The 23261-nt window shown below is 41.3% G+C and overlaps 4 protein-coding genes across 4 annotated transcripts; 1 reads left to right on the top strand and 3 right to left on the bottom strand.

Annotated features, from left to right (window-relative positions):
- Positions 1–5660: 5660 nt before the first annotated feature.
- LOC122626264 (mitochondrial 2-oxodicarboxylate carrier) lies at positions 5661–6681 on the top strand. Its single transcript, XM_043806459.1, has one exon. It carries the CDS (start codon positions 5755–5757, stop codon positions 6661–6663), a length of 909 nt encoding a protein of 302 aa, XP_043662394.1. The 5' UTR covers positions 5661–5754; the 3' UTR covers positions 6664–6681.
- Positions 6682–18173: 11492 nt separating this feature from the next.
- LOC122626450 lies at positions 18174–18882 on the bottom strand. The gene is made up of 3 exons (XM_043806721.1): positions 18760–18882; positions 18521–18697; positions 18174–18457 (listed from the first exon to the last, which is right to left on the bottom strand). The coding sequence occupies exons 1-3, from the start codon at positions 18815–18817 to the stop codon at positions 18240–18242; spliced, it is 453 nt and encodes a 150-aa protein (XP_043662656.1). The 5' UTR covers positions 18818–18882; the 3' UTR covers positions 18174–18239.
- A 529-nt stretch (positions 18883–19411) lies between these two features.
- LOC122626628 lies at positions 19412–20158 on the bottom strand. Its single transcript, XM_043806950.1, has 3 exons — positions 19989–20158; positions 19750–19926; positions 19412–19692 (listed from the first exon to the last, which is right to left on the bottom strand). The coding sequence occupies exons 1-3, from the start codon at positions 20044–20046 to the stop codon at positions 19478–19480; spliced, it is 450 nt and encodes a 149-aa protein (XP_043662885.1). The 5' UTR covers positions 20047–20158; the 3' UTR covers positions 19412–19477.
- Positions 20159–21114: 956 nt separating this feature from the next.
- Positions 21115–21890, bottom strand: LOC122626454. Its single transcript, XM_043806727.1, has 3 exons — positions 21744–21890; positions 21497–21682; positions 21115–21429 (listed from the first exon to the last, which is right to left on the bottom strand). The coding sequence occupies exons 1-3, from the start codon at positions 21799–21801 to the stop codon at positions 21221–21223; spliced, it is 453 nt and encodes a 150-aa protein (XP_043662662.1). The 5' UTR covers positions 21802–21890; the 3' UTR covers positions 21115–21220.
- Between the last annotated feature and the right edge of the window lie 1371 nt (positions 21891–23261).

Here is a 23261-nt window from a genome sequence, read left to right as displayed (position 1 = left end):
TAAACGTCTGTCAGGCTTCACAAATGTTTGCGTTTGGCATTCAAAAAGTTCATGCAAAATGAAATTAAGTTGACTCCGCAGTGGCTTTAAGGATTTACAAGTATCTAAGCCTTATCCGTATCCGCATCCGTATCTGTATCTGTATCTGCTTGTGCCTGTGCTTTTATGCTTGTGCCTGTGCCCCGGCAAATGCAGCTCATTTAAACACATGTCACAATACTTTCGCACAGCTGTCACTTTGACAATTTTCTAGATGAGTTTCTTGCGATTTCGTCGCCGCTTCCGCATACCGCGTCCCGTCCCGAATCGGGCAAAAATGCGAATCTTTAAGCCATCTTTTGGGTGATGTCTGCGTAGGTCTGTCAACGTCATCATCTCGCTCGTAATGTGGCTGCTCACAGGACCCCAGAATCCAGAAAACGGTCTTCTAGGACATCCACGCACAGACATCACCAGCCGGCTTCTTTAGCCTCCAGACGCGTAATGAAAACTTATATCACGAGTATTAGAGAAATTGCGAACACATGTGGCTTGCGACTTGGGTTGAATGCCAGATAAGTGGTCTTTAAACGGGATGTGAAAGTGCTTTCAGGTGGATTGAACTATTAGATAATCCATAACCGTTCACAATAAAAGGATTCGCATATTCAAATTGTATATTTGTTCTGAAAACCAAATTGAAAATGCGGAGAAACCATTCTTCGAAAGGTTATTATGAATGTCATTAGATCAACAATTAAAAATATGTACTTACAGCTTAAAACCAAAAACTTTAACATCATTTTAACATTTTAAGTCCCATCAAATATTCCTTTCCCTGACTTTATGTAGTATGAATCCATCAAAGAAGTCCGCTTAGCCACTCGAGATTATCTAATCTTAAAAAATAAATTTAATCACGGGTACACGAGTAAGCCCAAAATATACACGAAAAAATCCCTTCGACTTTCGTTGCATTAGCGAAATTAAAATCCATGACCGAGGAGTGCACACTTCCTGCGCTTCCCTAGTAATCCTATTCCACTAGTTGGGTGGCATAAAATTTCATAACAAGAGTCCTTGCCCCAAATGGGAAGGATGCGCTTTGTGGCACCCACATCCGCATCCCGATCCGCATCCGCGTCCGTATCCGCTCCATCTTCGTGCTCGCGGTTTCGTAGGAAGTAAATTTCGTTATCGTTTATTATTATTATTATGCGCGATGTGTGAAATGTCTAAGTCCGGCGTCTTCCCGCCCACTTGATTCTTTGCCAGCGTCGGTGTTTGTGTTGTGACGTGGGAAATAAATTTATATTCATAACACACAGGACGAGCCAGGAAGCTAAGACCAGGAAAATGGGCGAGGAAGGGGGCTCCCGACATGCATACAAAGTGCTTTATGTGTGCCACAAGATGCTGAAAGATGGGTCCTCCTAGATGTGGCTGTGGCTCTGGCTCTGGCTCCTGTAGCATTCCATCAACAGACTCGGCAAGTTTTTTGATTAAACTCGAGTGCCTCGACTGACTCGGCAGTCAGTGGGTTCTTTTTGGGCCTGTCCCTCCGCTTGGTAGCTTATTAAAGCCACGTCAAGTGCGTGTCGGGAGTAAAGTGCTGGTGTGGAGCATGTGCAGCTAATGGGATTAGCGATGCATCCACAGAAGGAGTCCTTCACAGGAGTATCCGGCCAGGGTTCCTTCAATCTCCTCATATTGATTAGTAATTTACCTGCCACAGCACTCTATCAACTTTCCCCTAAACTTCCCCTACAGTGGAACACCCGATCGTGCCTTTGTTTACTTTTAGTAGCAAGTGTTAGTTTTCGTAAGCCATGAAGTACAACATGTTTTATTTTAGCTAAATTAAAGTGCACCATTTAAGTGGTATATATTTATGTGCTATTGTTCTAATGGTTCAATCCTAGGAGTATTGACTGTACCATCAGACCAGCTGCACGGGCAGACAGACGCAGATAACTCGATTTTAGCTAGCCAAACTTGGCATTAACATGACGACCCGACGACAACGACCAAAGTTGAGACATGCGTCTGGAGTCTGGAGTTTGAAGTCTGGAGTCTGGAGTCTGAAGTCCCGTCGCTGGACAACTTTGGCGTAATATAAAATGTACAAAGCACAGGTAGTACATAGTTTTTCGCTCAGCAGGGGACAGTCTGGATGCATCGAAATCTCGGAGTCACGGGATCCGTTTCCCATCCCAGCAATGCCTTCCAGCCGCATAAGGTCCAACTTCCAACTCAACGGCATTCATGCATAAAGTCAAACGGCAGCCGAACATCGCAGCACAACAATCAAAAAAGCGTTTCTGAAGTCAAAGACGCCGCTGGGCAACTGGAACTACCTAAAAAAGAGGTGGAACTGAACTGGTCATGGAAATGGGCATGGAAATGAGTTGGGAATAGGCGAGCGAATGGGTATTGGCCGTGTGCGGCGCAATAACTTGCCCAAACTGACACCATGTCCTTGGGGCCTCCTTTTTTCGGGATGAGAACGCGTTGTATCGATAACTGCTGGGCTACATCTATAAAGGGTGGTGCTAGGGGCGGTTGAAATAGTGTATCTGTTCATCATATGTACATATGTCGGTGGACATCCAGGGGATTACACAGTGCCAAAATGTCACCAACTTTGAGTTTATTGGAATCACTTTGGGTATTATTTACTATCCCCCTCATCTGGTAACGATATCCTAATTTTAGTTTACTTATAGATTTATATGACAATATGTATGTCAAATATCTTTAGACTAATTGGAAAACTTTTGTTAAAAAAAACTAATTTCTTACAAAATAATTAAATGAGAGTTAAATAATTTATTGATGAAGTAATAACCACTACTAATTGTTAATTAAAAACTCATAAGCTAAAAGAATGAAAATGTATATTAAACCATTGTTGATAGAATAGTAGCACTTTCTGGTGTACAAAAGGGTACTATTTACATTTTCAATGCTAGTTTTCAAACCTTAAATTTCCCAATATTATTTAAAACATAAACGTTAACTAGCACTCTGCATTTCTCGCAGTGCACTTGCCTTGGCAAACAATGAGAAATCATGCACAAATCGAGAAGATTGCATATTTCTTATTTCTACGCTGGCGACTTTTAATTTTTTATGCGAATTGCAGTTGAGACACGACTGCGACTGCGACTGCAGATCCTTACCCGTTTTTCGCCGCCATTTCCATTCCGATGCCCAAAAAATGCATTCCCCGTTGGCCAAAAGAAAAAGATGAGGACCAAAAGTTGAAGCCCAACCACACTCCTTGCCTTTGCCATTTTCCGAGTGCCAGTGCTATGCTATATTTTGTACGCTCGTGTGTGACTTGTAAATTTCCCTTGTCGGACTCTTAGAGGCGCCTGATTGAGCTCACGTCCTCCAACTCCGACTCCTCCGGCTCCAGTTGCAGCTTTTCCGTATCCGTCTTCGGTTTGACTGTCAGACGGAGTGCACACTTCGTTCGACTTTTTATTCAAAATATATGAAATGGAGTGCATACCCGAATAAGCCCTGAAATTAAACCGGGCAGGGAGAAGCGCTCTTCATTTCCCACGTGAATGCGAGATAAGTTTGCCGCAATTTTCGTTTAGTTTTTGGCCTGCGAGTCGGACGTGAGCCCGGAATTCCTGGGGCCCAAATGAGTTTTCAAACTTCGACATCATTGTCTTTAATCAAAGAGCATTAAAATGTGCATGCGTTGAGCAGAACCCTAATCCCGAATCCAACGCGAAGCCCAGAACCCCAATCCCTATTCCACTCTTCCATTCTTCCCATCGAGTTCGTAGCAACATTTTTGCATGTCACACGGCGTATTGCGAAACATGAGTATGTAAATTTTTTGCTCAGTTCCCTCCTGTTCAGCGTGGCATTTCTATAGCGAGCTCTTATGGGTGTTCCCTATGCCATTATACTATATTAAGTACAGAGTTGATTTCACATGTGTCCCTTCAGCAAGGGTGGCTGCTGTGAAAAATGTTGCAAAGATGCAAAACAACTGTTGGCAGTTTGTCAAATTTGATTTGTCATACATCAAATGGCTTTAAAATGACAAGGCGACGTCTGATGTTGTGCTGACAGTGGGTGGAAAACCTTGGCCGGGTTTTTGCCCCGGTTTCCCATTTCTATGCGCTTCTATTCAGGGAACTGCGGAGATGGGATAAAATAGAGTGAGGGCTGAGTGAAATTCTATGGCAGTCTGCTTATTCTGCTGTTGGAAAAAATGTCCTGCAAATAACTGAAGTGTTGATGTGTAAACTCAATTGTGGGTTCTTTTTTGACATGGGACTGGTCAGTCAAAAATGTGCACAAGATAAGGGTTCAGCTAATGAAATGAGTTGTGTTAGCAGAATATTAAATGGTCTAAATGTAACTGGAAACTAAAACTTAGTCAGTTTAAATAAACATGTGTATTAAATATCCTTTAAATATTAAGTCCGTTTCGTTTACTTTCTCTTTCTCATTGAACTGCCATCTATCAGGGTTATTCTGTACTCGGTGAGCTTCTCGACTTAATAGCCAAGTCATCAGTCACAGGGGCAACTCCAAGTGCGGCCAGCTTAAGCCACAAATTGACGCCACTTCACCTCACTTAAGAGCCCTGCTCATTGCCGTAATATTCTAATATAAATTTAACGCTCTCCATCAGGATACGTCAGGATACGAAAACGGGAAGAGGGAAGACGGACTGAGCAGCCGGCGGCAATGAGCTAACTTATGAACAACGACCTGGGTAACCCGACGCCAAAAGGTACTTCAGGCCAACAAGGCAGGCAGGCATTCAAGGAGCAGCTGAAGGACATGGCAACGAAACTCATTTGCCTCATCAGGACTGCGAAGAGAGTAGGGCGCTCCACAGTTGGTTGCCACCAGGACATGGCATGGTCTGCATTTGTGCAGCGTGACAGGCAAATTGCCGGGATACACACCTAGCCACAGACAATGTGGGGTCCTTCACTCCTCTACTCGCGTGTTAAACTTGGCTGAATGGACTTCACTCCACTCCTCTCCTCTCCACCCACAGCCCCACAAACAGCCCAACGCCAAACACTGCTACATAACTGGGCCAAAATAGCTGGGATGGGCATGGAGATGAGGATGAGGATGAGTACTGAATATGGGGCTCACAAAGGGGCTGGGACTGGCCTGTGCGACCATGACTAATTTGTTAGCAATTATGTTGGATTGACGTCCCGGATTGGGCCACATTAGCATAATTGTTGTTATGAGATCGCCCAGGAGTCCACCAGCACAACCGACATTTTGATATGGGGCATGGGCATGGAAAGGGGAGTTCCTACATGCAGTGCACTTGACATTCATTAACATGGCACTCGGAGCTTCATTAGAGGGTGGCTAAAACAACGTGGCTGCAATGTGAGACGAGGCGAAAAATAACCACAGAGGTCCTTAAAGAAACTACTTACAGGCTGCTTGTTTCGCAGTCGCTCTATGGATCATATCTATAGGGAATATTAATTAGATGAACTGGAATAAATATATGTTCAAACTTAAATGGCTACTAGCATAGACCATAGACCTGAATACCCATTAAAGATGAAAATGAATTGCATTAGCCTTGATTACGTTCCTAATGCTATGTTATAAGAGGTTTCAGGTTTCTATGAGCTACATTTTATAAGCTAAAGGTAAATCTAATCCTCATACTACTTGGCTTTTAAGTCAGAAGCGAAAGTGCTTGTTTTGTTTTTCCGACAACATGTTTTTGTTTAGACGAAATTCGAAATTTTCTGTCGTTGGATGGCGGTCCCCTTTGAAGTGACGGTCCCACTTCGTCCACTGGCGCACTTGCAATTCTTGGCTGGCGCATTGTCGGGCTTCATCGAGATCATCTGCTTCCATCCCCTCGATGTGGTGAAGACCCGGATGCAGATACAAGGTACCCGAGCATTGCACGGCGAGGTGGTCTACAGTTCTCCACTGGACGCCTTCGTTAGTATATATCGCTATGAGGGGTTTTCTTCGCTGTGGAAGGGTATTGTGCCGCCGATCTGCGTGGAAACCCCCAAGAGGGGTGGCAAGTTTTTGATGTACGAGCTCTTCAAGCCCTACTTCCACTTTGGCGCCCCCCAACCAACTCCGCTGACCCACGCCGTCTCCGGTTCGGTAGCCGGCATCCTGGAGTCCTTCCTCGTCAATCCCTTCGAGGTGGTAAAGATCACCCAGCAGGCCCATCGGGAGAAGCACCTGAGAACACTGTCGGTGGTCAAGTACATCATCAAGCACGATGGCTACGGCATCAGGGGGTTGTATCGAGGCATCACTGCACTAGTGGCCCGCAATGCCGTCTTTCACTTTGGATTCTTTGGCTTCTACAATGCGATCAAAGACATTGTGCCCAGCCCGGCGAATAGCACATATGACCTCCTTCGCAAGGTCATCATAGCTGGGCTGGCCAGCTCCCTGGCGTGCGTGATGAGTGTTACGTTGGACATGGCCAAGTGCAGGATTCAAGGACCCCAGCCAGTGAAGGGCGAGGTGAAGTACCAGTGGACCATAAGCACGATCAGGACGACCTTCAGGCAGGAGGGCTTTCGGGCGTTGTTCAAGGGTCTGGGGGCCATGATATTGCGGGCAGGTCCCGGGGGCGCCATGCTCCTGGTGTCCTACGAGTACTTATTTGAGTTCCTTAAGAGTAAATATATATGATCTATTTGACCATTTGAACATATCTTCTAGCTGATCTGCTGGTCTGCTTTTAACTCAGCAAACTTTATATATCTCTAATCATTAACTGTTATTAATTGATATAATTAAGTGTCGAAGTACAATACATTAACAGCTTAATAAAACTAGAAATTATTATTGCACACAAATTGCTCAAGTACTCCATACTCCAATCTAGTTACAAAACCCGTTCATAATTACCACCCAAAGAACATAAATTCATCTTCGGCACTCGAAAAACTCCCTTTAATAGTTTTTTTAATCGGTTTGTTACAGTCACAGTTTCTGTTTCAACTTCCGTTTCCGTTTTGGGACTTCCTCACACACACACTTACACACAGGCACACACACACAGGCAGAGACATGACCGCAGACCGCAGCTCAGCATGTTTTACACTTTACACTTAATTGTTTAGCACGACAACAGCAGAGATACCGAAAACAGCAACTGGAACGGGATCAACAAGAACGACAATTATAAGCCAGCCATAACAACAATTACAATTACACGGAGCACTTACACACAGAGAAGGGGAATTATAATTAATTTATGCCGGGTGCTGCGCAAGTGTTTGCTCGGACGCCTCTAAGTGAACTACTGACTTGGTTTTCTTCCTAATTTCCCACAGTTTTTGCGCTCCTCTGTTCGTTTTTTACTCCACTTGACACTCGCACCTAATTGCACGGTAATTGAGGAGTCCTTGCAGGACGTACGGAATGGCAATTAAGAGCCATTACGGTGAGCAAAGTGGTGGAGAGGCGGGAGAAGGATCCTGCATTATCATATCTAAAATCAAGACCCAATTAAGCCGCTTAATTCCTGTAATTCCTATAAATCAAAGTTGAATGCCTGGCAAATTTGGGCGGCTGCAAATCAACATTCGTTGCCATCAATCAAACTCGAACTCCGAACCGAAACTTTTCCCCATCGCAAAGAGCAGGAGAGTGGGTCATCAAATACAGTTTCATGCTTAATTAGTTTTAATGCGTAATAAGCATATTTCGGCTGAATTAGCCAAAAACATCAGCCGTAACTGCGAATGCAACGACATCAGAGCCCAAACATTCAATTGTAATACCAATTTGGGCCTTAAAGTATGCTGTGCACATTTTCAATTATTCATAGCCGAAATTGCAAATGCGTAATGAAATGAAATCAAAAGCAGAATTTCCGATATGTGCACTACAATTTCGATTCCTCCCACCACCCACCAGCCCCAACCCATTCGTTTTCGTCCCCAATGGAGTGGAAATGCCCTTGAGCCGTTTGCCATGTTCATGTCGACGTCATTTTCCATGGTATAGTAATTACACTAATCTATATTTCGAGTATCTGTGTGTATCCCTCTGAGCAAGCGAATGTGTGTGCGTGTGTGTGTGTGTTTGTGTGCGTGTGTGTGTTTGCCTATGTAAATGCATTTGAAATTGACCCTGGAGACATTTTCGTTGGCCAGAAAATGCATTCCAAACAGAGAACTGCATGGGTAGCCTTTTTTGCCACCTTAATCACACTCAACAAATTTGGGTATCGGGTGCCACTCACGCCGGTCACGGCGGGTACTTGCAAACACCCGCTCAAAATATTCGGGTGTCTGCAGGCACCCTGGTGTGCGCGCACCCGAATCAAAGCGGCACTCTAGGTAGCGGGTACCGATCACACTCTCCACTCATAACGAAGGATAGGGAAGGCAAACATGCAGAAAAAGGCAAGTGCCCAAAAAGAATGAGTGGCAAAAACACTCATTTATTTCTCGGAAACACCCGGGTGTCTCGCCAAACACCCGGTGTCTGGTAGACACTCGAGTGCCGGTGGTAGCATAATTCCTGAAAAACGAAATATATTATACCCAAAATCTCCTATTTTTGCATTCTTTTTACAGCAATTTAAACAACACGAAATAGACTTTTCTTTTTTATATATTATATTATATGTTTTGTTAAAATTTTTAGTATCGGCTTCCTATATTTAACTTTATAAATGTATAATTTTAAAATAATAATAAAAAAAATTTATAATAAATAAAATTGTATAATAAAAAAACAAGCGAAAAAACAATAGAAATAGAATAGTGTTAATAATGTATAAATATTATTTAATAATATATAAGATTGTTTTTTGTTAAGACATTAGGTAGATCAAAACGCAAAAACATGTACCCGACCTTTTTCTTGGGTGTTCCCTTTCACCCTTCATTTCTGAGACCGTCTCGCTTCCACCCATACAAATTTTATGCATACAGAAAAGTACCTGCGGCCGATCGTTGCTTGCGCGTCACTCACCCTAAATTTTGTTGCTCAGCAGACACCCGGGTGTTTTTGTGCAAGTAACAAAAGACACCCGGGTGGCAAAACACCCGGGTGTTTGTCTTTGCTGAAAATAGAGTGTCTACAAATACCCGGGTGCTGAAACACCCGGTGTTTACCGGGTGCACTTAGGGTGCCGGTGGCTTGCTGCAGTTCTCTGATTCCAAAACGCATTCATTGTTTTGTGCCCTTGTTTGTTTGTTGTTTGCTTTTTGTTACTCAGCTTGTTTAATTGTTTGCCAGCTTCAAGTGTTTCGAGCTTGTTGGCAATTTGTCAAGCAGTTTAAAATTTATCGTACACTTATGTACATACGAGTATATTGGGCAAATTTAAATGATGGTTTTCGCAAAATGCCTCATTAATTGAGTGAAACATGGCGCAGTTGGTAATTTATAGTGTGCTCACTTACGGCACAACTAACTAATTTGATTATATCGCCAGTGAAGCCATTCAAAATAAAAGCCAGTAACATAATATTGCCAACGAGGGATCATCAACTTTTTCACTCAGTTGCTCAATCAATTGCTAAACAAATTTAGCTTTGAAAAATTTCGAAAAACAAATTGAATTAACACAGAAGTGCACAATACAATTTAATTGCACTGGTCAGAGAGTTGCCAGTCAGTGTTTTCCGTTTTCCTCCCTCTGCTGGTCGGCTCTAGTCAATAAAATATGAATTATTTGAAATATTTAAGCGTCCCAAATAAATCAAATGCCAACACTCAACACCATCAAAGCCAGAGAAGGCAAAATTTACAAGTATTTTTTCGTGTTGCCGAATTGTCGAGAATTGTGTGTTGTTGGCTGCCACAAAAATTTTCCAACTGAGGATAATATTTTTTTTTGTATTTATCAGGAAACAGCAAAAATTTGTGTTGCCGTTGTGGTTGTCTAAATAAATTTTTTATTGACCATGGTTAACGCTCCACTGGCCAATAACCAGAGACAGGCCAGGGGGGCGGGATGCGGGAAGTGGGCGTGGGCGTGGAAAAGGCAAAAACCACTGGAGAATGCCAAATTGTGGGATTTTCCGGGGGGTGCTGGCGGTGCAAAGGAGTGCTCAAAGTTCTGGCTTCCCACACAAACGCCTCAAAGCATGCCACAAGTTATTTCACAGCCCAGCTCACTCACACAACAGGCATTCAAGTGTGTGCGTGGCTGAGTCTGTGTGTGTGTGCGGGTGTGATTGTGTTTGTGTGTGTTGTGTGCGAACGAATAAATGTATGAATGAATGAATGAAATGCTCAAATTACACATGTTATACAATTGTTGGCAGAAAATATGATTATGCTCCGGGGGAAAAAGGCCAGCAAAACCCCGAGCACGCTCAACAAAATTTTGAAATGTCTAAACGTGGGTTCTGTGCGCCTTCTTCGAGGTGTTAATCTGGAAAATGAAAAACGACTCAACTTAAATACCCTTCTCACATGTATAGCTTACTACCTTTGGTACGTAAATATGCAATGTAAAAAAGAAAAACACCAAAAGAAACAAGTGTTGATCAAGTTAAAGGATTGGCTTTATCACAAAATCTATGAAACATGGTTATGTTTCATTTATTGCTAGGACATTCAGCATTCGCTCTCCTCTGGAACGATTCACATTCCATAAATTCATAACACGTCTACCAGTTACCTTATTTCGCCTAGCTATCGACTGTTCGGTCGGATTTTATCCTTCTTGACTGGCTTTTATTCTGGCGTTTTACGTGTCTCATGTGCGCTCATTTTCAACTTTAAGGCAGTCGAAGGACGAGACAGAGGGCTGGTTGAAAATGAAATGAAATTAATATGAAGTTTGACTTAACGCCTCATAAATCATTGTCCAATTTTCAGACGACAACGATACGGGGACAGGGGACACTGGACTCGGTACTGGGAACTCGGGATTCCAGGATTCGTAACTCTGAAGCAGAGCGATGGGGAAAATACGGGCCATCCTGCGGTGGCATCGCTGTCCTGCTGACGTTGTAACACAAACACACTTAAAATGATTGAAATATATGTAGAGTCGCATACATACATATATGTATGCGTAACATGGCACGACATTGCCTCATATATAGTACACATCCCGACTATATATTGGCTGGCTAGCGTCCTAGACGGGCGAAGACTGAAGACTTCCTCATTACACGCTTGTCACGTGCACATTTAACGTTCCGTTGCACACACACACATCCACATAATTATACGCACACACTGGCAGCACCACCAACACCCAGGCATGACAGTCATTCATATTAATATTGTTGGTCAAAAAAAAAACACGAGATATACCACAGAGAAAAAACAACGGCACGCTTTAGAAGCTCTTTAGACGCTAGAACGTCAGACTTGCATACCAATTTTAACATTTTAAAGGTCTTCTTAAAAGTTTAAAATAGCTCAAAATATGTGCAGTCTTACTTTTTTAAAAATAAATGATATTTATATTAATAAATCTTAAAATCTTAAAATGTAGATAGTTATAACCAGTTTCAATAACAAACTATGCACATTTAGAAGCTTAAACTGCTGGACCAAAAAAACTAAACTCTACTCCCTGTGAACAACTTTACGCCATGGAAAAACAAACTGCTGAAAAGAAAAGCCAAGCAGACCATATCAAGTTCTAGTTAAGTTAGTCAAAATGTTCATTCCCACAACTGCTGGGATATGTAAATTTATCCAGTGGACAAACTGAAGAGAACAATATACAGCAGTACGAGTATAAGCAATGCATGGCAAGTGTTTTTCAATTTGCTTTGCAAATTATGCAGCAAAGTGGGAACTCGAAAATGAAAGTTCCCAACCCCAACCAACCCATGAGCGAAGATATTGTTAAAGCTTAAGATTTAAGCCAAGCGAAACTACACAGTTCCACCCTCTAAAATGGACCTAATCAAATTTTCAGTTTGGAGATTTCATTTCATTTCATTTCGAATTTCTGCACTATTTCGAATTGCAGCCAACATGTTCATGTGTAATTTAATGCCAACTAAACAGACCCAGATCCGAGCCGGGTCATTAAGCTTGGACTTGAAACGCTGACCACATGGGCGGCAACCACATGACGCCGTGTTGCCCCACTCGGCCAAATATCCGCATCCAGGCATCCACATTCGAGATAATTAAACATGCTGCGCACGTGCAGCGGCTGCTTTCAACATTTTATGCTCGAGCAAAAATGAAATAAAATGTTTGGGGTCCTGCGGGGGCAGCCCAGAGGATTGGGGCATAGATGGGATGGGGGGGGGACTCATGTCTGGCTCTGTGTTCCACAAATTGAACCGCAAGTAGACGGAGCAACTGCTGACCAACAACAGCAACCATTTTATATATATTAATTAAAAGGAATTTTACGCGCTAATGAAATAAAATGTGAGAGTATGTGTGTGCGAAGGGAAGTTTAATAAGGATATGTGTGTGAGTGTCTGTGGGTGTCTGTTGGTTGTCTGTTGGGTGGCGCATATGCAGTGGAGAATAATTCCACAATTTAATTTGGCAAGAAATTAATGCACACAAGAGGAAATGCACGTTACACATACGCCCCGTGGCACACGTAATTTTTACGTTATCTCCAAGATGCGAAGGAGCGTAGTCCTTGCGGAGTCCTGGCAGTTCCAACAGCAGTTGCCGAGGAACTAAAGGAGTTTTCAGATGGCCAAAGCAGTTCGGCTCGAACATTGAAGCAAGTTGCATGTGAAACAGGTTCGATCGAACCACTGTTAAAGTGGGCGGTATCTGCTAACATTCGCATTCGTAACTGCAGGCGTAATGAAGTGTGGCCATTGGTAATTGAATATGTGCGGAGTTCAGGACAGCAAAAATTAATGGCAGACCCACAAACACTCAGCTTTCGGTGCAGCTTCCCATTCATTATAATTAAGGAAATCATTTTATTTTTGTATTTGGCATTGCATTTGGACAGCAACCTGAAAGCAATCCGAGATCCCATCCGCAAACACTCGCATTCAAGCCATATCCCTTTCCAACTGCCCATCTGCCGCCAATTGCTGACCCATATCGTGCGGTTCTCTCAACATTGGCTGACAAATATTGTGACAGCTGTCACCGAAAGCGAAAGTGACAGGCCAGTGACCCGCACTTCCGGTTCGCTGTGGACTTTCCTGCTTCCCGTCTCCCAGCACAACTGTACATCGATTCTCTCGCTGGGATTCACGTTGACGCATCTTTATAATTGAAAATTAATAGTCGCTAGTTGCTTGTTTATGCATTCTCCGGCGACCAACGGCCGCTTTTTCTGCCCTGCATTCCACTGGCATCCATTCCGCATTTTCGGTGGCCGTGTTGGAATGATGGGTGTGGGTGGCAACCATGGCCATTCCCGGAGACTGGACACGCGTTCAGGCAAACAATACCAATTACCAGGCGCGTAACGGTGCGGCACTGGATATGTGCCAGGTTGGAGGATACGAGGATATGAGAGCTCATACGTGTGTGTGTGTGAGCATTTCCTGGCTGCCCTCACATATTCATATAGATATATATGCACGTGGGTGACCGGGTGTATGTGTGTATGGGTGTGTCAGCCATGGCCAATGCAGATGTCTGCTTGTGTTTGTTTTTTGCTGTTTGTTCGTTTAACTGACATTCGTCCAGTGTTATTTCTCCCCCCGCCCAACGCCCCACAACTTTTTGGGTTTTTTGTTTGGAGTCACTGCCTGACCGAGAGGCCATTGTACAATTTTAATTGGCGTTTCAGTTATTGAAATGTTGCACCCAGATCGATTTATATATGCCCTACGCATCGCGGTATCATCACAAAGTGAAAAGGATATTGAATAATGCTAGAAAAGATCATTACATTAAACAAAATGCTCAGACGATAAAAGTTTTATTTTAATGTTCCATGTTAATATCCTCAAAGCAATCTTTTATTTTATAATACATTTTTATTGAATTGAATAGTCTTTTCATTAAAGCAAAAAGTGAATGCGCTAAACGAGTAAGAGTATTCACACTTCACCAATCAAAAGAACGTTGCCCTCACTGTTTTCCAGGATATTAACAGTCAATAATGTCAGGTTTTTGTCGAACATATGCGGCAGCGATTTTTCATTGTCGCCTCCAATAAAACCGGTTTTTTTCTCCCAGTCTATCTTAATATTTTAATTTTTCCTGCATTTCACTTTTAATACGGTTAAATGCTGCTAAAGAAAAAACAATAACTGTATGAAGTATCACTTTTACGGGTGCAAGTAATGATTGATTTTCAGCTTGGGCGGACATTCTGTAGAGCCTGAAACACATTTTCAGCCTAATTGAAATGCAACCGACTAGTAGTGGGAATTAAATTCGTTGGCCTTTAGTGTCTGCTTTTGTTTATCGTTTTCGAATTTGGTGTTAATAATAATATAAGCAGTGTTTTGCTTCAGCGATTGTTTCCTAATAACAAACACGACACACTCCAATTCCCTGTCCCTGCAAAATCTCTCGGATTTTCTCCCAGAATCTGACAGCTCACGTTGGCGCCTCGCAAGGATTAAGTCATGCTGCTGTCATGCATAAATTCTGCAAGCTGTACAACGAAAAAGGACTCGACTTGGCTGAGAAATAGTTCCGAATTTAATGCAGTGGAGGTATTATACTCGTATAGTGGGGGATTCAAGTCGAACAGAGTAATAAACGAAGTGGAGTTCATCACTGAAGAATGACTAAACCCTTTATTACTACGAATCGCTTATTTATCAGCTGGAAAATGAGAACAATGGTCAGCAAATGAAGTTAGGCCAGCCCAATTAGCAATTTATTAAACTGACTTGAGTTATTTGCTAATTCGAACGAATTCAAGTGTGAATCAATTCTCTGTCAATCAATTCAAATCTCTGTGACCTTCGCACACACACACTGTGCCCAAGATCTGAAAATGATTAGCTTAATCTTGGCTCGGTCCTCACATCATTATTAGCATAATAATAAAGTTGTTGGGTCGACACAAAATCACCAGCATATAAGCCAAATATCTTTTTAATTACTTACAAACAAGTCCGAAACCAAAACCCAACCCGAAAACAAGACTGAGCAAAAGTTACATTGGCAGCAGAAACATGAAGCCATTTGCTAATCTCTCAACAAAACCCCAAATCCAATCCTTTCTCAGCTCGTTATAATGTACTTTACGGCAATGTGATAAACGTTTTGGGCAAATATTACAATTATGATTTTCAGAGAGTTTCGAGGAATTTTAAGTTGCAATAAACCAGATTTTGCCCCACTTATTTCGTTGGGATTTTCGTTTTTATTTACGAATTCTCGGTGTTTATACATTGGCTGATTCTCATAAATTATAAATTCTCCAAATTTATATGATGTCTATTTGTATATACTCGTACTTATAAACAATTGATAATGTATGTGCGCCAAATTCTAAATATACCAAGCGAATGTGTAAATTTGGTCCACTTGTAATTGGAACTGATTTATTTGTTACATGTTGAAATTTTCAATTTATGGGCCTGCAATCCTTGTGCTGATTTTGGGTAACACTTTCGCTCAAAGTGCTCACGCTGTTTTTGAATGTGAAACTGTTGAAATGAATTTAACTGTTTTGTAATAATAATAATTTATACTTCGATTTGTACCGAGTTTTAGCAAACAATTTTAATGTTGAATTCAATCAGATTGTTATAACAATTCACTTAACTGCAGTATTTATGCCAACATAATGGAATTTAAATTTCCATCTTAATCAGTTGCGTAGAAAAATTAATGGGAAATGTGAATAATTCAAACAGGCCCATTTATTCATTGAAAATTAAATGCCCATGCCATCATGGACATAAAGCAAATCGTAAAGCAATTCGAAATTTATGCAAAATATTGCATTGCCTATTTGGTCTTTAGTATCAGCATGTCAAAATTTAATTCAGATTGCAGCATCATTATTCAAATTGCCTTTCTTTGATTTACATACCAAAAATTCACAAAGCATCAAGCAATACCGCAGACATTTTGCGACAATTTAAAATGATAATACATATTTAATTTGCAGCATTTGTTCAGAAAAAAAAATCCAAATACAAAGGAAAATGGAAATGGAAACATTCGAAAATGTCAGGCATTCCGTGTCAAATTAAAATAATAATATAATCACATAGAAAGGGCCAAAACTAACCATGCAAAATTGATAAAAGTTACCAAAGAAGAAGCTGAAAAAACCAAATTAACCGCGAATTACAAATCAATTTAAATGCGCCAAACTTTTTTCCAAAAGCCAAACAATGAATCTCCGCCATCTCGTTATTCTATTTCCGCGCAGAAGGACAAAAACTTTTAATTCAATTCCTGTCTCAGGCATGTCAATGAGTTTGTCTTTGCGGTGGGAGACAAGTGTCGCGTTTCGGGCCTCTTTTGGCCTCTTGAATGCAACATTTTCGCTCGTCGCGAAGAATGGAAATTTGTTTAGTAAATTAAAAGTACTTAAAGTGCAAGTCAAGATCCCAGCTTCCCCCAACTAATACCACGTCTTGTAGTCTTTTAGTCCCCCGTCTCAGCTGTGGCATTATGTATACTTTTTTAAAACATGCAAAATCACGTCTATGCATCTTAATAACTTTTCGTGCTCGTGCAAACAATGCGAACGTGAAAGTTGAATAGGTTTGGCTCAGTTATCAGAGGGTTCCCGTCTACGTTTTCGAAGCAGCAAATTTTCCGGGGTTGCGGGCAGGTTGCTCCATGGTCTCTCAATGCATAAATCAAATGTACATATTGTAGTTGAAGCTAAACTTAATTTAGTTTCCGGGAGTTGCGAACAAGTTTCCGAAATCGAGGGTGGATTTGAAGCACAGATAAGGGAAAAGTAAGAAAATTCCTGGTGGTGCGGATGCTTGATTTTTGAATCTAGGTAAATTTCAAATGTGGCAGTAGCTCGTAATAAACAATTAAAGACTTGATTGCATCATAAGTGGTGACTTCCCATTGTTAACTACTAATATCACACCTTTTATTTTGCGTAACTTGAGGAACCAATAATTTCGGAATCCTGCTTCTCTATAATAAAACTTTGGTATGGTATAGCCCATCCTAAGCCGTGACCATAGCCATAACTTTGTGCAGCAAACACATCCATTCCCATGCCGAGGCACACATGAAACAATTGAATCGAAAAGAAACCAATCAGTCAACAAGGGGATTCCCCACGTAACCCACCGAGGGCGCCAAAAAACCAGTCAAAAAACAAACTAACAATACAAAAATTAATTGATGACGTGCACACACACACACACATACCCACACACACACGCAGCCGCACACAGATGACGCACCAACACTAATTGGCAGCAGGAAAAACGTGGGGCATACTATATGCATGTATGCGAGCACATAGCCAGGAAGTCGATTTGATATCCGTGCAGGATATGAAGGGCGGCATGGATCCCTTCCGTTTTGGTTATGAAATATCCGAAAGGGGACGCTGTAACGGGATTTTGAGAAGGGGGAGGGGTGGGGGGCGTGAACACGGCCAAATCGATGCAGACATAGACGAGCAACAATCAATCAATTAAATGCCTGAATGCAGCTCCAAACAAACGGAGCCAAACCGAGCCACGATAACCATAACATGACCCACCGGATAATGTTCGGCATGCAAAAGTGAGCCTGCCTTTCAGGCCTTTCAGGCAGCCGGCAACACTATTAAAGATTTATTCTTGTTTCTCGGCTCGTTCGAAACTCTGACTCCGACTTTCTCTGGGATAGTTTGCCAATTTTAAGTGACGGAGTGAAACTTTTAGAGCTCCCAGGATGGCTAATGCAGCAAATGGAATTGGCATGTTGCAAGATGTGGCAAAGCACACACTTTCTGTGCACCATTTTTATATTGGCAAGTAATTGCACACTTCCATCTGTTTAATGGGTTAAGTGCGAAATATAACATATGTAAATATTCAAGGCAAATATTTGTGTGTGTATTTGCCAATCCGAATTTATTAATTCTATGAGTTGTGTGTAGGAGTACTTAATGGACATTTATGGCTTATCAGACTTCCATCAACTGCTCAATTAGTCTGGCCATATGAAATTCATTTCAGAAAGCTACGCTAAGCTATGTGAAACTTGATACAATCATAAACTTGAATCATCAACTGATTAGTACTTGTAAAATATTGAGAAAACGTGAACGTCTGGAATGGCCAAGAAGCCAATCTAATCAATGGTGATAAGAAACAAAATTCTATGAGACATACGAAAAAGAAATAATTTATTATGGCATAGCTCCGACTCCGAGCTCATCTATATTAATAGTCGCACTAGGCATAGATCTTGACCAGCAAGAGACCCAGAACGCTGGCCGCTATGGTGCTGGTGCTGCTGCTCATCTTTCCGGCCGGATTCTTGTTGCACTTGTCACCGGAACAGGTGAGACAACGAGTCTTATTGTAGTGGCCATAGGCCGGCTTCAGGGCCAAGCTGCAGGCTCCAACATTTGGATGCACGCAGCCATGGAGCTGATGGATCACATCGTTATCTGCGGAACGGAATGTAGTTTATAAATCCATCTAGTCTGCTTGTGGGGGACCATGCTACTCACTCCAGTTGTACTTCAGAGCCAGGCAATCGAATCGCGAGCTGGTTAGGTTCTGAACATTCTGATGATAGACACCTAGGTAGTAACTAGTCTCATTTGCAGCCGCATTCGTGCAGGTGACTTTCTTGGGACTCTTGCAGTCTTTGGGCGTTACGCAGGTGTAACACACCAGAGAATCAGCTAATCCATGTTAAAAAATAATCAGTTGAATTTGAGTTTCAACTTTTACCCAATTGACTCACCAATTTGCACACACACAAAGGCTGCTATCACGCTGACGATTAATGCTTTCCTATACATTTTGATTTGTATATTGGTTTCTTAACACTTCGCAGTAATACAACTTTTCAAGTCGTCTATTCGCTTTAAACTAAACTCTTTTTTAACGTCAAGAACTCTTTTATAACGCTATGCTCTTCGGATTTCGCACATTGCTCAATTCTTTGAGATAAGCGTGTATGTATGTACCTATATTTTCGTTAATCTTATCACTACGTTTATTGGGTAATAAACTTAAATAGAGCTTCAATGGAGAAGCATTAGGGGTTTCCCCTTCCGAAATTCATTCAGTTCATACATTTCTGTATTCCTAGGCTCATTTTAATATAACAAATACTTTCTGTGCACCATTTTTACATTGGCAAGTAATTGCAAACTTCCATCTGTTTAATGAGTTAAATGCGAAATATTCAAGGCAAGTATTTGTTTGTGTCAGAGTGTTTTAGGATTTATATAAATAATGGTGCAGTATTTGTCAATACGAATTTATTAGTTCTATGACTTTTGTCTAAAAGTCATTTCAGGAAGCTACGCTAAGCTATATGAAACTTGATACAATCATAAATTTTAATCATCAACTGATTAGTACTTGTAAAATATTGAGAAAACGTGAACGTCTGGAATGGGCAAGAAGCCAATCTAATAGCTCCGACTCCGAGCTCATCTGTATTAATAGTCGCACTAGGCATAGATCTTGGCCAGCAGGAGACCCAGAACGCTGGTCGCTATGGTGATGGTGCTGCTGCTCATCTTTCCGGCCGGATTCTTGTTGCACTTGTCACCCGAACAGGTGAGCCAACTAGTCTTATTGTAGTGGTCAACGTCCGGCTTAGAGGCCAAGCTGCAGGCTACAACATCTGGATGCACGCAGCCATGGAGCTGATAGGACTTGGTTTCTGCGGAACGGAATGTAGTTTATAAATCAATTTTCTTCTGGGGACTATGCTACTCACTCAAGTTGTAGTTCAGAGCCAGGCATTCGAATCGCGAGCTGGTTAGGTTCTGAACATTCTGATGATGGACACCTAGGTGGTAATTAGTCTCATTTGCAGCCGCATTCGTGCAGGAGACTTTCTTGGGACTCTTGCAGTCCTTTGGCGTTACGCAGGTGTAACACACCAGAGAATCAGCTATTCCATGTTAAAAAATAATCTGTTGAATTCGAGTTTCACATTTTACCCAATTGACTCACCAATTTGCACACAGACAAAGGCCGCAATCACGCTGACTATTAAAGCTTTCCTATACATTTTGATTTGTATATTGGTTTCTTAACACTTCGCAGTAATACAACTTTTCAAGTCGTCTATTCGATTTAAACTAAACTCTTTTTTTACGTCAAGATCTCTTTTATAGCGCTATGCTCAGATTTTCAGATTTCGCACATTGCTCAATTCTTTGAGATAAGCTTGAATGTATGTGCCTATATTTTCGTTAAGCTAAGCTTATCACTACGTTTATTGCGAAATAAACTTAAAAAGAATTTCAATGGAGAAGCATAAGGGGTTTCAACTTACGAAACGGATTCAGTTGCGATAAAGTTCTGCATTCCTAGGCTCATTTCAATATAACAAATATAATTGGAATTCTTTGGAATTTAATCAAAAATGGCCCTATCGTCTTATGACGATAACATTTTTATTTTTAAAATTTTTCAAAGCTAACAATCAAACATTTTTCAACTTCCAGTATGTATATGTACATATAATATATACCATATGTATATCTAAGCTTTCATTATTTCCTGTTTTATTTGTGAAAATTTTGGACCTAGCCCACAGTTTGAAGAGCTAGTCACAGCTGGCATTATCACACCTGAGCGGCTTTAATAAATACCTCTTATCTTAGTCCGCGCCCAATCTATATGCAATAAAGTGATAAGAGCGTTGCATATAATAAGTAGCCATCAGGAATGGGAAGTTTTAACCTAATTAACTTGAAAAGCTGATTAGCAGCTAGCAGAAAAAAATATATATACTTCTTACTTTCTAGCCAGCAGTACAGTACAGTACTACATTGGATACCTTAAGTCCATTTTATTTAGTTTCTGTACCTGTTGCTTTATGTTATAAATACCATATAAATAGTATTTATTTTGATTAGTCCCAACGCAAACGTTGTAATCTTAAAGAAATGTAGGTGTGAACTCATAAAACTCAAACAAACATTCAGGAATTTCTTAGAAGAGTTATAGCGATACATGCTAGGTTCACCAGATAAGCCAGATTATATTGTGGAAATAAAATCAATTTGTAAATAAAACCAATGTAACACATTTCTTCAGAACCTCTAACGCATTAACTAGGATCAGGTTCCCATTCTTTGTCATCTTAAATGATTTTATTTTTAATTCAAATAAATATTATACATCGAAAAGAAGTTGAAATACTGCACAGCTCCGTCGCCAGATGATGACTTGGGCATCTAGCTCAGAACCTTGGCCAAAATCACGGCCAAGGCGGATCCCAGGATGGTGTAGACACTGCTGCTGAAAGTTCCAGCCGGATTGCAGTAGTCGGTGCCGCAAGTTAGGCACTTCTTGGACCAACCACTCGCGGTGTTGTTCGGGGCAAGATTGCAGACATTCGTCTCGTTGAAGACGCAGCCCAGGAACTCAAAGGTGTGACTGTAGTCTGAGGGAAAATACAAAATAAGGTAAGGATATTCCCTTTCAACAGCATATATCTGGAAACAACATACTTGCTGCATGGTAGTAGGTGAGATTGGCACAGGAAAAGTTCAGACTGCCATTCACCGTGGGCACATTACTATGGTAGCCTTCCAGGAAATTCTTGTTGGCGTTGGCCGTCGAATTGGAGCAGGTTTCGGAGGAGGGACTCTTGCATCCAGACGGCGTGTTGCACTTGGAGCAGGTCAGCGAGTTGGCTAATATATGAAAATATTCCATAAGCAAAGATTCAACTTTGTGGTCACTGTTTCTTCTCACCGAACGGCACTGCCACAAAGGCCACAAGGACCACACAGAAAATCAATTTCTTCCACATTTCGATTGGGTAATATTTTTGGTAATAATTATAATCGCAACTCTTCGTCAGGCTGCCTCAGCAAAACTGAATGAAGTGAAGCCGATAGCTGCTCAATTTGTAGTCCAACATTTTACCATAATAAAAGCGAACTTTATGCCGGCTATAAAGATTAGATATTGGTCGCAATCCAACTTTGAGTCAGATATTGTTGACTAAGCCCCAAAACGGGGACTCCTGCTGTTGAAGTGCACTTCCAGTTTGGTATATGTATGTAACTTGTTTATCAACTAAATTCCAATACGATAACTGAAACTAGAATGGGAACAGAACTCTTGACAAGTTTTATATGCTTTTCCGCAAGCGATTATGAAAAGTGACATCATATGCACGTATTGCCATATGATAGGTGCCATAAAATGGCTTATTCAGCCCGATGTCAAACATCCTTGTTATTAGCTGATAGTAATACCTGGCTTATTTTTAAGTTTTATATATTTCAGACTACACAAAGCTATCAAAAAAAGATACCATATTAGTATTATTACTATGTCTAAAAGTAGTTTGGAGAAAGTGAATAAAGAAAATTATTCTTCAATTAATTTAGAATATAAGAATTAGTTAGACGAAAGAAAACACGTAGCTTATCCGCCAAGTAAACTCACGATAAACCACAAAAAATGTTTCCATTTTATTTTGTTTTTTTTGTTGCCTAAGCCAAGGAATAATTTCAACAGTACTAGAGGAAGACTCGCCGCAGGTGGAATTGAAAATCATACATCACAATCGTGGCCATCGCCCCGGACATGTCACGAATAGCTAAGCAGCTATAACAACAAGGATGCTAAGCCGCTGTCAAGGATGCGTAGCAGAATATAACAAATGACAGGACCAATGACTGACTTTGCATTGCATTCGGAAGGAGCACTCCAATTTGGCAGGCAAAAAAAAGCAAAAACACAAAATAAGGGATCGCCTGCGGTCGAGATTTAAAAAGTACGTGTATCCGAGTGTCCAAACAGGTAAACAACAGAATTACAATATGCTTTCTTAAAAATTAAAAAGGAAAAAAGCAGCAGACAACAAGCAGCAGCGAGCTCTTTCCGACAGGACAATAAGCAAGGATAAGCATCGAAATGATGATGATGATGATGATGATGATGATGACGATGGTAGTGGTGCTAAGAGCTGGCAAGACAAATACAAGCAAAAACATAGATACAGATACGGATACGCGACAGGCGACAACGATAGCAAAAGTCGAGGAGTCTGACAGATACATTTTAGTCCTGTTGCGGCTCCTGTTTGTCTACTTTTTCCGCTTTTTGTTCCTGCCCTTTTTGTCCCGATTCGCGCAGGTCCTGGCCACATTTCCGCTTGCACATTGCACTCGTATTCCGGTCACGTATCCTTTTTAATCCTGACAAGAATATTATTTCCATAAAAAACATACACACTCTCCCAGCAAGAGCGACTTGCCG

This window comes from Drosophila teissieri, chromosome 2L (genome assembly GCF_016746235.2).
Source record: "Drosophila teissieri strain GT53w chromosome 2L, Prin_Dtei_1.1, whole genome shotgun sequence".
Lineage (NCBI taxonomy): Eukaryota > Metazoa > Arthropoda > Insecta > Diptera > Drosophilidae > Drosophila > Drosophila teissieri.
This window is presented reverse-complemented; position numbering and strand designations above follow the sequence as displayed.

Coding starts and splice junctions, on each gene's coding strand:
- LOC122626454 (XM_043806727.1), bottom strand. CDS start 21,801: ATGTGGAAGAAATTGATTTTCTGTGTGGTCCTTGTGGCCTTTGTGGCA. Junction 21,683..21,743: donor CTTTGTGGCAGTGCCGTTCG/GTGAGAAGAAAC, acceptor TTCATATATTAG/CCAACTCGCTGACCTGCTCC. Junction 21,430..21,496: donor CACCTACTACCATGCAGCAA/GTATGTTGTTTC, acceptor ATTTTCCCTCAG/ACTACAGTCACACCTTTGAG.
- LOC122626264 (XM_043806459.1), top strand. CDS start 5,755: ATGGCGGTCCCCTTTGAAGTGACGGTCCCACTTCGTCCACTGGCGCAC.
- LOC122626450 (XM_043806721.1), bottom strand. CDS start 18,817: ATGTATAGGAAAGCATTAATCGTCAGCGTGATAGCAGCCTTTGTGTGT. Junction 18,698..18,759: donor CTTTGTGTGTGTGCAAATTG/GTGAGTCAATTG, acceptor AACATGGATTAG/CTGATTCTCTGGTGTGTTAC. Junction 18,458..18,520: donor GGCTCTGAAGTACAACTGGA/GTGAGTAGCATG, acceptor TCCGTTCCGCAG/ATAACGATGTGATCCATCAG.
- LOC122626628 (XM_043806950.1), bottom strand. CDS start 20,046: ATGTATAGGAAAGCTTTAATAGTCAGCGTGATTGCGGCCTTTGTCTGT. Junction 19,927..19,988: donor CTTTGTCTGTGTGCAAATTG/GTGAGTCAATTG, acceptor AACATGGAATAG/CTGATTCTCTGGTGTGTTAC. Junction 19,693..19,749: donor GGCTCTGAACTACAACTTGA/GTGAGTAGCATA, acceptor TCCGTTCCGCAG/AAACCAAGTCCTATCAGCTC.